Source organism: Temnothorax americanus, unplaced genomic scaffold, assembly GCF_048541705.1.
Source record: "Temnothorax americanus isolate GAGA-0224 unplaced genomic scaffold, ASM4854170v1 Scaffold21, whole genome shotgun sequence".
NCBI lineage: Eukaryota > Metazoa > Arthropoda > Insecta > Hymenoptera > Formicidae > Temnothorax > Temnothorax americanus.
Window position 1 is genome coordinate 1,221,636 of NW_027509349.1, and position 13,059 is coordinate 1,234,694.

General features: G+C 43.5%; 2 protein-coding genes across 2 annotated transcripts in view; one reads left to right on the forward strand and one right to left on the reverse strand.

The window, feature by feature from the left end:
* LOC143897825 (uncharacterized) overlaps positions 1-13,059 on the forward strand; it is a 187,040-nt gene that overhangs the window by 30,571 nt on the left and 143,410 nt on the right. The gene's annotated exons all lie outside the window — the stretch shown is intronic.
* Positions 21-10,866, reverse strand: LOC143897723 (uncharacterized). Its single transcript, XM_077406572.1, has 11 exons — positions 10,749-10,866; positions 9,992-10,281; positions 8,070-8,213; positions 7,671-7,816; positions 7,272-7,444; positions 6,884-7,154; positions 6,638-6,760; positions 6,249-6,419; positions 6,023-6,183; positions 5,670-5,920; positions 21-5,467 (listed from the first exon to the last, which is right to left on the reverse strand). Exons 2-11 carry the CDS (start codon positions 10,047-10,049, stop codon positions 1,173-1,175), a joined length of 5,793 nt encoding a protein of 1,930 aa, XP_077262698.1. The 5' UTR covers positions 10,050-10,281; positions 10,749-10,866; the 3' UTR covers positions 21-1,172.

Genomic DNA, 13,059 nt, shown 5'->3' on the forward strand with positions numbered 1-13,059 from the left:
TAATAAATAATTAGGATGCATCTTGATCACGCAATTTATTTTTTATTAAGATTATAACAGTACTCAATTAATCGCTCGACAAGTGCTCGGCACGATATAATTAAAGCGCTGTCAGAACCGTAGAAAGAGCAGACGTTGACATTATCGCTATGTTTTCTTAATAAGCGACGAATAAATTATATTTTGCGAAAATACGAAAGATAAAATAGGAACGGAAAACTCAAGGGGCAAGCGTGCGTGTGTAGTATATAATAAGTAACTTTTGAACAATTATCTGAGGAATGCCAGGAAGTTGTGGGCACCCGGAAAGGAAAGCGCAAAACTCGATCAGGAAGAATATCGCGCAGCACGCGTTATCGATATCGTTACGCCAGGGAAAGGCAATGGACCACCCGTAGTAGGAAATACTTGTTACATGTACAATATAATTCTTGAACACAAAATTTCCATAAGATGAATGACATTTAAAAACGAAGAACAAACGTCATTATATATATATTCATGTCCTTCGACTTTCTTCGCACGTTGTTAATTTTATCAGAGAAAAACATACCGCTAATATATTATTATTTTTATTAGGATATCGAGATGAGCGGATGGATTTTTCTTAAGCGACTCATTCGATATCTTTCACATAAATTTAGAATATAGAAATATGAGTTATATACATTGATATCTCCAGCGGTTTTTCGCGATTTGGATCGACGAGCACGGACTACTTTCACTCTGATGGCGCTTTCCTGTAGTACCTCGATCGCCTTGGATTCTCGGCCTTCTTCTTAACGTCTCAACAAGTTTCCATCTTCCCACGACTCCACTCTCCGACGCTAGAAGATTCACTTCAACGAGATATTTATCGACGCTATTCAATGCAAACGTTCGGGGATCTGGGTGTCAAGATAAATCCCGAAAGAAATCCAAGGCCGGGAGACCAATCCGCGTGAAAGTAACAATCGCTCGTTTATTTAATAACATACCACTGCACTCCGCAACGTTCCATTGTGTAATAGCAAATTGATCTTCCGAAGTGACCGATCTAAAAAATGATTTCAAAATGTACAATTGGACCTTGACTTCTTCTATTTATTATGTACAAAAGAATTTTCGAAGAGACGCCACGAGGATATAAAGAAGACCGCTAATCGACCGATGATAAAAGCCTAATGACGCATTTACACTAATAAGTTATTGGCTTGGCAAGCTGGTCCCTTGCTGGGCCAGTTGCACGCGCCCGCGCTTGAATCGAACGTTAAATGAACCGGACAATTAAAGATGTGAAGGGTAAATTTCTTCTTCCACTGGTCCCAGTGGCAAGCGTAGAACTTATTACAGAGGCCGGGGTGTCTGAAGAGGCCTGGCCTGGCGCAATCGGTGGCACCGTTAATTACTTGGTCAGGATCGTCGTTATAATATTTTTCTTTTTCTTCTTCTTCTTCTTCGTTCTCTTCTTGCACTTCGTACTCCAATTTCTTGCCCATTCGACGACCCGAACGGAGCTCGTTGCTCCTCGCCGATATTCCAGTACCTGTCGCAGGTAAGTAAGAGGACGACGGCAGATTGGTCGAGACGCTCGTCGTTTCGTGTGGACTAATTTTAAAGGGTTGCGCTGGGAAATTATCGTAATTGGTAGAATAGTCGTCCTCTTCAGTAGAGCCGTCTCCAAGATCGACGTAAATCTCAGAAGAGTCGTAGTTGGACAGATCTACCTTGCCCTTGGAAGACTCGATCAGCTTTCTTGCTGGGCCGCGAATATTGGCGAAGGGATCACCCTTGCACGTGCACTCTGCTCCGAGTTTACCCAGAAGAAGTGGATGAAGATCGCTCCACTTGATAATGACCTTGCCTTTGCCTTCGGGCGATTTTGTGGTAACTTCATATGAGAAAGGAGCTCCATATGTCAAGGGACGGACACCGCTTGGCGTTGTGACAGCGAAACCACTGCCGAATCCTGAGCTCGTATAGGTGTCGTATTTAGTTGGCGTGTATTTAACGGTGCCCCTGTCATAGTTTGTAATTAACTTGTCGATCTTATTCCTTGAAATATCCAGGTTTGTCGGGGAGCCGCCGCTAGGGGTTGTCTGTAGAGAAGATGGAGTGTTTGAAAATCCTTGGCCGGGGTAGCTGGAGGGCCTGAACGTGGTGGGCGACTGGAACGTGGAAGGACCTCCGTACGAAACGTCGGGGACCGATGAAGGTTTCTTGTATGTTACCCCGATGAACTCTGGTCGCGACGTTACCGTAGATCCCTCGTACTTCGTGGTGGACGAAATTACGCCGGACTCAGTCGACTTTGCCGGAAGGTATCCCAACGACGGGCTAAAACCTGTCGGGCCGCTTGAATCGGTCCTTTGGAAAGGCACTCCATAATCGTAACTAGACGTGGATACCGATGCAGTTTGCGAACCGCCCGTTCGTTGGGTGAACCGGTTATCAGTTGACACGGACACCGGAATGGCCGTCGAGGAAGTTACCGTCTTGTAACCGGTGTCGAAAGGTCTGACAGTCGATACAGCTACCGGAATCTTCTTCGATTCGAAAAGAGTCGTACTGTAAATCTCTGGCTGTTCAGTGGTGTAAATTACGGGTCTGGCCGTTGACGTTGGTAAGCGGCTGAAGAACGGCGTCGATGTCGTAACCGGTAAATTATTTCCAATTGGTACAATCGGCGTTGAGGAGAACGTGGCGCCGCTAGTTCCGAGTTGAACAGTCGGCTTGGGATACGAATAACCGGAAGTAACTGGTTGTATGGTGAAGCGACCACCTGGTGCGGCTGTCGAGGAGTAGCCAGGTGGAGTCAAGGTGACGGACAAACGGTCAGTGGACGATGTTCTGGTATACCCAGCGACGTTCCCCTCGAATGCTTTTTCGCTGATATTATCGGGACTATAAGTAGGCCGACGATCACCTGTGCTTACCGAGAAGCTACCGCCACCGCCGAGAACAGCGGTGGTTATACCCGTTCTGGTTGGACCAGTCTTCGTGAATCCACTTGGAGTGAAAATGGATTTACTCGAGGAATATCCCGGAGCAACGGTAGTCGAGCCTCCGAAAGTAGAACCAGAAACACCAGCAGTACCTTCTTTTCTATCAGGAACGATTGAGTCGGGACGAATGGAGCTGGTTGGCCTGTAGTCCGGAATGTCGTTTTCTGTATACTTGCTAGTGTCGTAAGCGACGTTGAATGTACCGCGTCCTTTATCGGTTCTGTAACCCTGAGGAGCCGTAGGTATTGGAGTGCTACTCGAATAGGTAATGGAACCGCTAGCAGGGCCGCTGATGCCGTGATAAGTTGATTGTGACTCGTACGTTTTATGAGTCGAGCTCTCGATGGTCGAACCCGGTTGAATGGAACCTCCTATAGATACTCCAGGAGCGGTTTGTCCGGAGATAGCGACGCCTGGGGTGGAGTCACCTTTGAAAAGGACACCGGCTGTCGAAGGACCGCTTATTGAAATCGCAGGACTCGGTGTCCCGTATATTAAAGTTCCCGGACTGGCTGATCCGCGATCTACGGTTTTCACTCCATCGCTGATCGCATAGCCCGGTGTTCCGGAAGAGGTGGCGACATAGCCAGATTGGACTCCTCCGGTTAGGACAGTGCCCTGGCTAATGGCAGGGGTTGATACCGCTCCAGGAACGTTCCCGTGACTGAATACGGTCCCCGAGAAAGAGTCACTGGTAATAATATTTCCGTCCACGCTACTCCCAGTTTGAATCGCACCAGTAGAGCCTCTCTGAACGTCGTAGCCGGTAGGAATCTCATTGCCGTAAATACTGATGTTCAAGCTAGGTTTCGCGAAATCAGGTCTCCCGTAGCCGCCTGTTAAACCGACTCCGCTCGTTCCAGTCGAGGCGTGACCTCTCACTCCGGCTCCTGTTGTTCCAATCGAAGGATAAATCGGTTCTCCGTGCAGTATGAATACAGGAATCGTGTATCCTTCCTCACTGTTGTATTTATAGCCTGTCGAAGATGCGCCTGTTGGTCTAGGAGTAATGCTCACGTGCCCTGTAGGCTGTGAAAATCCTGAGGTTTCCAGTTCGGGTTTTGAAACACCGCTAATGAAATCGGTTCCTGGATCACGACCTAAACTCGTTGTGCCGTACAGATTTGATTCTATCCCAGAACCAGACAGATTAATGTTACTTTCGGTAGAGCTGATGCCGCCCGTAGCTTTGGAGTATCCTGCGCCAGTCGATTTTCCGTACCCTATTGTAGTTGATCCCGCGTATTCTCTATCAGTCGATCCTGTGATTTCAACATTGCCACTAGCGCCGTGATAAGATACAGATCCAAATGATGGGCCAGTTTGGCCGAACGATGGCTGACGTCCAGGTGCTCCCGAATAAATACCGGTGGAAGCCGAATAACCATCGGCATTAAGCGTGCTAGAGCCTGCGTATATATTCGTCGATTCGACATATTTAGGACTAGTAGATCCTACTTGGATATCAATGGATCCTCCTGGAGCTCCTCCCGGAATTCTAGAATAACTTGTATCTATTATCGGATTAGTCGTACTTCCTGTATAGCCTCCCGCTACCGAACCAGGATAGTTTGAAATAGGTCTTCCCGAATAAGTTACACCTTGCTGCGTCAAATGACTTCCAGTAGCAGTTCCGGAATATTCTCCCGTTGTAGATCCGGAAAAACCTCCTGCAGTAACTTCTCCCAATGCTCCCGTATTTCCTGTATAGCCTCCCGAACTAGGATAGCTCGAGATAGGTCTTTCCGAATAAGTTACACCTTGCTGCGTCAGGTGACTTCCACTAGCAGTTTCGGAATATTCTCCCGCTGTAGATCCGGAAAAACCTCCTGCAGTAACTCCTCCCAATGATCCCGTATTTCCAAATCCAGTATTAAATCCACCAGATACGGAGTATCCAGCACCATCTTGACCAGATACGGTATATCCAGTATCGCCAATTTTACCGCTCGATGTAGAATATCTCGTGTTACCTTCTCCCACGACGATCGTACCAGATGGTACCGAACCGATCTGTATACCGGGTGATCCGCTGTACGTCGGAACAGAAGATACCGCGCCTCCATATGGGGTGGATTTAGAATAATCGACACCGGCTTGGCCGGACGATCCTACATGTCCGGGAACTGTTCCAGCGCCGGAAATCGAGATACCAGGACGTCTATCGACATCTCCCGCGGTGGACCCGAAGTAGTTTGTTCCGTGGATACCGGCACCGGTCGTTCTAGAATAGTCCACGTTGGAGTAATCTCTTCCCGCCGTGACGGAGTATCCCGGTGAACCGCTGGTGACGTAACCACCTACTCCACCGCGAGTGGAGGATCCTGCGGTATATCCTCCATAGTTGTATTCCGTTCTGCTGTAGCCTGACCCGGATTCCGAGCAAGCTGGGACCAGCCAAGGCCACTCGCACACCAGCTTCTGCTCGTCGAATACCAAGCCGTACGGACAGCGGAACTCGAACGCCATTAATTCCGGTCCACCTGTCAATACCAATAAAATTTATATCGTACATTTTGTTTAATGAATTTGAATAGAATGGATGAAATAAATATATGGATATTGCAAGGATTAGATAATGCGACATGTTCTGTAATTATAACGTTCTTTTCAATGAATATAATGCATAAGGTCTGTGTATGAATGCATATATGAATAATTCATTACGCAAGAATTGTCGCGCACCTAAATCCATGCAGGCGAAGAACCAGCGGCAATTTTGTGGATTCGCGTAATAGCCGGCTTGAGAGCACTCGAATCTCTTCGGTGCGACAGGCGCAATCTCGCTGCTACCAGGACACGGCGAGCCCTCGGGCAAGGAGCCCGGCCAGACGCAGACCTCCGTGCGCTCGTCGAACGACAGTCCGGCTGGACAGTCGAATTCGAAGACGGAATAGTCTTCTATCGCTTGATTGAATTTTACGCAACGATAGAATCTGTAAAACAAGTTACTTATTGTGTATCCGAGTTTATAATTGTGATTCTTCTGGCTTAATCAGCTTAAATGGTCATTACTGCTGTTAGCTATGTATAATTACCTATTGCAACTCTTTGGATGGACGAAGTAGCCTTGCCGTCTGCAAACGAACTCGGTTTGCGTGCTTTCGCGCACGGCTCTAATGTGCCCCTCGGTGTCTACTACACGAACGACACGGAAGTTGGACGTTTTCGCATGGTTTGGGTACGAAAATTGCATTTGCTGAAATTTCCGACGAATTATCGTAAATATGGAAAAAGTAACTTAATAAAAACAATCTTACATACATGAAGCTCATCTTCCAGCGCGTTAAGCACGGCTTGTCTCGATTTTCTCTTGAACTCCGTGAAGGAATGGTGAATTTCTTGCGCGAGTGGTTCTTCGCACTCGGTCTCCACGTCGTTCTCTATATCTCGCACCGCCAATCCCGCCAAGTCCCGCAGCAACGCGTACTTCCCCTGAAATCAATTCTGTCGTACAGACTAAAAACGTCGCTTGCTTCGATGAAAACTAAATAAACGCTCTAAAAGACGTTCTATTTAATCGCAACTGATTTTTCTGTCGTACAGAAAATAAAACATCGTTGCTTCGACAAAAGCTAAATAAACGCAGAACGTTTGTTCCATTTAATTTCGAATTTTCTTTACATAGAGTGAAAATCCGTGTGTGTACGCACCTTTATTCCGACCGAAATCTTATCTTCGAAAGCGATCCACGTTTTGTTTTGAAACGCGTACGGCGCCGTGAGATCCTCATCTCGTTCCACGGTCCATTCCCCGCTGTTTATGGCTTCGCAGAGCTACGATAAGGATCGGTTAGTTTGCGGATAGACACGCGATATTTAGCGGACACACGCGCCCGCTTTCGGCTAAACTGCTGAAATCGTAAGCGGATTCAATTCGAGAAAACACCCGTCGCACACCTGTTTACGATCGATCGGCACAGGCTCCTTCTCCGTGGTTTCCGATCTCGGGGCGTTCTCGTCTTCGTTCTTCAAAGTGAATTTGTACGCACTGGCCGGCAAGGTCATCAAGATCTTCTGCTTGGGTACTCCTAATCCACTTATCAAGTCTACCAAGCTGTCTGTGTTCAGCATGTCGAAAAGTCCCATCAGACGCGAGGGGTGAAAGGTGACGAAAGCTCCGTCTTCGTCCGTCATATAATCCGTTGGCAGCGTAAACAGATCGATGTACCTAATTAAGAAAAAGAAAGAATTATAGATAAAAAAAAAGAACGGAATAAAGAATTTATCGAACGTTTCATCAGAGAGCGGGTAATAATACGTCACGTCAGTCGGGAACGATATTTACTTTATGAGTTCCTTAATATCAAACTGCTTGGCTAAATCCCCCGATCTACTGGGCAAAGCTAGGAAAATCCTCTTGTCGTAAGATTTGCGGATCATCTCGTCTTTCAGACTCTTGACAAAATTATAAAGGCGCTCTCTCGAACCCGCCGTCACGTTCATCTCCACGCCGTCCACCTTGAACAGTGAGGAAAAACTTAATACCTTCGCGATTTAACATTTGCATTTACATAATTTTGTTTTACGAGTTTGTCTTAACTAACATTTCTTCAGCTACTTAATTATTCATTATTTGTATATTGAAATATATATCCACTTGTACTGTAATTGTTCAATTCTCAAGTCATCTTATCTTCTCGGGAGATAAGATCTTGCTTCAAGATGACAATAGAAAATACCATACCTCTTTCATAACGGCAATAATCCGAGCGATAGCTTCCTGCCGTACCATGGCGGAGTTTCTGAGCGTCATCGCGGGGTCGTATATAGAAATTACAAATTGAAGAGAAGGATGCATCTCTTTCAAGGACTTTCGCAAGTCGGAGATATCTGGAACACCATTTTACTCGTAATTAATAATCCACTTTGGGATAAGTTTAACTCCAATTTGTCGAAAATTCCGTTCAAATCTGTGTCAATCATATTCCTGTCTCGATCATTGATATTCGATAATGCTAATCTTGTCACTTCTATCACAAACTGTCTCGTTGAATCTTATACTTCTAATGGCGATGCGCAATTTCGTAATGGCTTGAATGGCCGAGTTATAGAGTTACGATGCTTCCCTTGCTGTTGCGCTTACCGGAAACCGAGAGATTCCGCACGTCATGATTTTGATGCACCAATGTGGTACAGCTGCACACGGAGCCGGCTAAAAGCTGCGCGTCGAAGGTGGAAGTATAGCAGAGAATTTCTCTGACGGGCGACGTTTTCCTCTTCGGACATTCTGCAACAGATTAAAAAGTACGCGTTATCGATTTCACTTTGCTGTGTAAGAAGTGCGTTTGGTTGAAGAGAGCCAGAGAAGCGGAAGTTTCAACGGTTGACATCATCGGTCACAGTGCGTTATTGTGATCGTGATTATGCCAGTTTTTTTGCATAGTCACGCGAGTTCGCTATATCCACTCTCTAAAAAAGAAAGAAGCAACTCGGAGAAGATGATCCACGGGAGATTAAAAAGCGGATTACACGTGTCTTATTAATATAATAGACAGTCCCGGATACATTAAAATAATAACCGTGCAATTATCGCGCGTATGATTGAGCGTATAAAGTTGCGTACGGATTGCGCGATGCTTGCGAATTCTTTGCATAAACGCTATTTCTCACATGTAAATATTACAAATGTCATTTACGCCACGTGCGCCGGACTCGCGCATTCGTTGAATCAAACGGGGAAAAGCGAAACGAGTTATCTCTCACTGAAGACGGACGCAAAAAGATTTGTTTGAAAGCAAAAGCGTACCGTACATTTTAATTAGTTTTGATAACTCAGGCATTAATTTTGATAAATCGGAGCACGCGCACTCCATTTTATTTGTACGACCGATTTATGTTAATCCGACTTATGTCGGGCTCGGAAGTACGAGAGACACAAAATCTTCGTATCACCGACATGTGATCCCGTTAAAGCGGTTTCTGAATTTCGAACGCACGCGAATGCATACGATATATAAATGGTATCGTCCTTGCGGATGGTCGCTTCAGTTGCACGTGGCGTAATTCAATCTTAAAGGACGCGGCGTATCCGATACGCGCTGTGTAATGCAATCGGCAGAAGATCGCTTTTCGCGTCGCATTCGTTCACATTTCGTCGATGCGTGCTATTTAATTCTTTGAATGTATAATACCATTCAATTTTCACTTTACGGAAATTGTACGCAACGTAATCAAGAATCTATTTTTTTTTTAATATCGACAAATGTATTCTTTAAAATTATATAAAATTACATTATTAAAGAAAGACATTTCGACGTTTATTGATTTCTGTGAAGATTTATTTGCAAATGTATATAATCGAAATGATATGAAAAATAAAACGTTTTGTTCTTCATTTGTTCCGAAGATTTATTTGCAACAAGTTTTTAATTTTCGTTGCATAGAAATGATTTATATCCAATTATCAAGAGACACGGTAGTGTAACGTGTAACGCGTCAAGTACACGCGAAGCGAGACCGCACCGTGACTCTTTTACGCGACGCGATTTTGATTTATATTCAATTAACTTTTCTAGTTAAATTCTGCTTAACAGAAGCATCTAGATATAAACAATTTTTATATACAATTAAAAATAAAAGCTTTTTGTAAGTATAAGACTAGACAGAAAATTTTTTAAGCGATGAGAAACAATAACATTTATTTTATATAATATATAATTTAACATTATTCTAAAATAAACTAATGAATAGATTACTAGCATGGATTAATAGTTTAATTTTATTACATTAATTAATAGATATTTTTAATTTCTATTTAAAAATATATGATTTAATTTTTATTTAAAAATGTTAATTAAATTGTTAATATATAAATTGTCAAAACGCAAAAATGTATTATTAAAATTATTTTATAATCTCTCTTAATATAAGATATAAGCAATGAAAAAAAAAAACAGAAAACATTTTTTCTTTAAAATACTTGAAGATATATTGAGAAGAATTGCTTTAATTCTGAATTTCAAAAATAAAATTAAAAAAAAAATGGTTTTCAAGAATCACACTTACTCGCTGCTCCGAGCGCTATGAGCGCGAACGATACTAAGAGAACACCACGACTCCACATTGCGTTTTCCACAGGGACCCCCGATCAGGAACACCGAAATCGCGACGGATCACAGCCGGGGTCGATGCTGAAGACGCAGGAGATCACACTCGAACTATTGAACGTCGCATATCGGCATCCCGCATGAGTTAACGAGTTAATCTTCTCTTTCTTTCTCTTTCGCACCCTCTCCGTAAAAGTGGAGAAATCCTATGACCCTTCGAGTTCGAGCGCGCGTTTTACACTGACGTATCTGGAGGACGTGTGCTCTCTTAGTAAACCCTGTCAGTCTCGATCGCGCGGATGGCTGCGAGGACCAAAGACCGAAAGGGAAGGCACCGCGAGAGTACAGGCCGTATGGTGAGGCGAAAAAAGAGGGAGAGAGGCCGGAGGCCATCGGGATCGATGGATCGCCGGATCGCGGGTGGGGTACCCGGACTGTGTCCCAGATCGGGACACTTTCCGCGTTACGCGTAACGATGCACGTCGCGAAATAAGGTAACGCACGCACACCGCGCGAGTGCGCGCGCGAAGCGTCTTTCTTCTTTTTCTTTTGTCGGGCAAATTAAGCGGCTAACTATTAGAAATCGCGGATCGCGGACGGTTATGGACAGACAGTTGGTAGCAATTAGCCACTCAATTCGTCTCGTAACGAGCTGTCGTCGAGGCATCGTGGGAGGAACGCTTCGCGCGATAAGATTGATTCTCGTAACCGAATACCGGCCAGCGCGGTCTCGGTGGGCGTCAAGTTTCGATAAATCGAGCGCATCAGGTGATCGCGTCGGAGGATCGCACTCAGCGATTATCAGAAACGCGCGCCGCGGTCGTTCGGATGGAACTACCACCGTGCGTAATACAACTCCGTTCTCCCAATGTAACACGAGAGTCGTCCAGCGGCTTGGTATCCGTGTTGCTATATTAGCACTGACGTATGCTAATCGATGATAAATTCCTCTTAAATCCAGACGGTTGCATCATTGAATCATCGCCGTCGTATGGAAACGCTAAAACTTCCACGAACTTTTATTTTTATCGGTATTTGATCCCTTTGAAGAGAAAACAGCCTGCAAATAAAGTCTGACATTCCAGGGCTATAGAGCGAATTTTTTTATAATTTTCTTATATATTGGAGTAGAAAGATTCTTAATACGACTTAATGAGATACTTAATAAGACCTTTTTCAAGGCTATCTTTTTGCCCAGAAGCCCATTCAATGTATACTGTTTATCTTTAAGAAAATTGTCATTTAATAGTTTCGCATGGCATCATCTGAAAAACTTGTAACAAAGAAGATCGAATGTCAGTTGATTTTGAAACTGATGTATGATCTGAAGTCCAGGTCGGCGAACGAAATCGAAAGGACCACCGAATGAATCAACAATAAGCCTGATTTGCCGATATGCCGTTTCTGCGTATTGCGTCATTGTTGTCAGTGAGCGAAGCTACTATTACAAAGGCATTATTACGATAAAGATAATAAATTACTTTAATTCAAAGAGAGAAAGAGAGAGAGAGAGAGAGAGAGAGAGACACACTCGACGCTGTAACAACGCGCTTCTGCTTTAATGCTTTCATTGTTATCTATGTTGTTGATCACATTTTCCACACTTTATTTCTTCGAGTCTAAGAGTATTCGCCTTGACTCGCGCAATAAGAAAAGAGAAAGATTTAGAATACCTTAAATCTTTTTGCAGTAAAAAGATTATATTATCTATATAAAAAAAGTCCACTTAAAATTACATGACAAATAAATAAAATGTTTATTGCTACTCATCGCTCATTGGTTGCATATAGAATTTTATTTGTAAAAAATGTTTTGTTTCTAATCGCGCATAAAATTTATTTATATCCATCAAATATTCCTGCTAAATAAAAATCAGAAAGAAATGTGTAGATATTAATAATTTTTTATGCGACGACGGGAAATGAAGACCTTTTTGCAAATAAATCTTCGGGACCAGCGAAGAACGAGACATCTTATTTTTCATATATAACTTAGAATTAAGTAGAAGCTTAACGTATAAAGTCCGGATGTAAATGATTTATAACATTGTGAATTAAAGGGTTTACATAATCGGAAAAGCAGCTATCTCATTTCAATAATCATCCGTGACTAATTTATTCATCGCGAATTACCAAGCGGATCGATTATTTTTCCTGAAAGATCTATTTTTAACCGTTGCCACAAGGAAAAGATTTTTATAAATTTGGTAATATATTATCGGTATAGGTATGTCTTTAATAGATCGTAATTTATGATAAAAATTGCATTGTATTTTTTTTGCAACAATCTTAAACATGATTTGACCGTTTTGCAACGTATTGCAAACCTTCTCTGCGACGTACAATCGTTTTGCGAGAGCAAGAAGCTGAACCGGCGACACACGTGGGAAACAATGAAGTGATAATGAAGCGATACGTAATTCGGATTCGCTGCGGGCGATCTGGTGCGATCGTAATGGCTCACGTATATCCCGCTTTTGCGCGATGAGGGAAAGGTACCTTTCTCGGAAAATTACGAGTCGCTCGTAAAAAAGGCAGCGGTCACTTGAAAAGGAGACACACTTGCGTCCTGGTAGGCGTGCGGAGGCCTTTTACAAAAGCGCGATCGTTGCACGCTGACGGCTCCAGAATATGACGCGTGTGCGTTCCTCTCTATGCATTCGCGCATGAGATCGGGGGTACTTCTGCGGTACCTACACTCATACTAAAGAGTTCGTGCATTTCGCCAAATCCGGCGTGGTGCGTCACGCCGACATGTAACAAGAAATTCATTAAAAAAAAAAAAAAATGAACGCAGTACAATATTATCCGGCAATATTATATTCCGTAAGGTTTTTTGTTTACACGCAAATTATTCTTAATATATTCAATGATTCTCATATCATTCTTATCCAATGAGAGTGATTCGTCACGCAGCAGGAGGCTTTCTGAAGAAATCTCTTTCCGAAGTAATCGAATTTGATAAAAAATAACGATAGGAAGGTAATTATATTGAACTAGTTTTTTAAGTAAGTGGTCTGCCGTCCTC

Coding starts and splice junctions, on each gene's coding strand:
- LOC143897723 (XM_077406572.1), bottom strand. CDS start 10,049: ATGTGGAGTCGTGGTGTTCTCTTAGTATCGTTCGCGCTCATAGCGCTC. Junction 5,921..6,022: donor CATCCAAAGAGTTGCAATAG/GTAATTATACAT, acceptor CTTGTTTTACAG/ATTCTATCGTTGCGTAAAAT. Junction 5,468..5,669: donor CTTCGCCTGCATGGATTTAG/GTGCGCGACAAT, acceptor TGGTATTGACAG/GTGGACCGGAATTAATGGCG.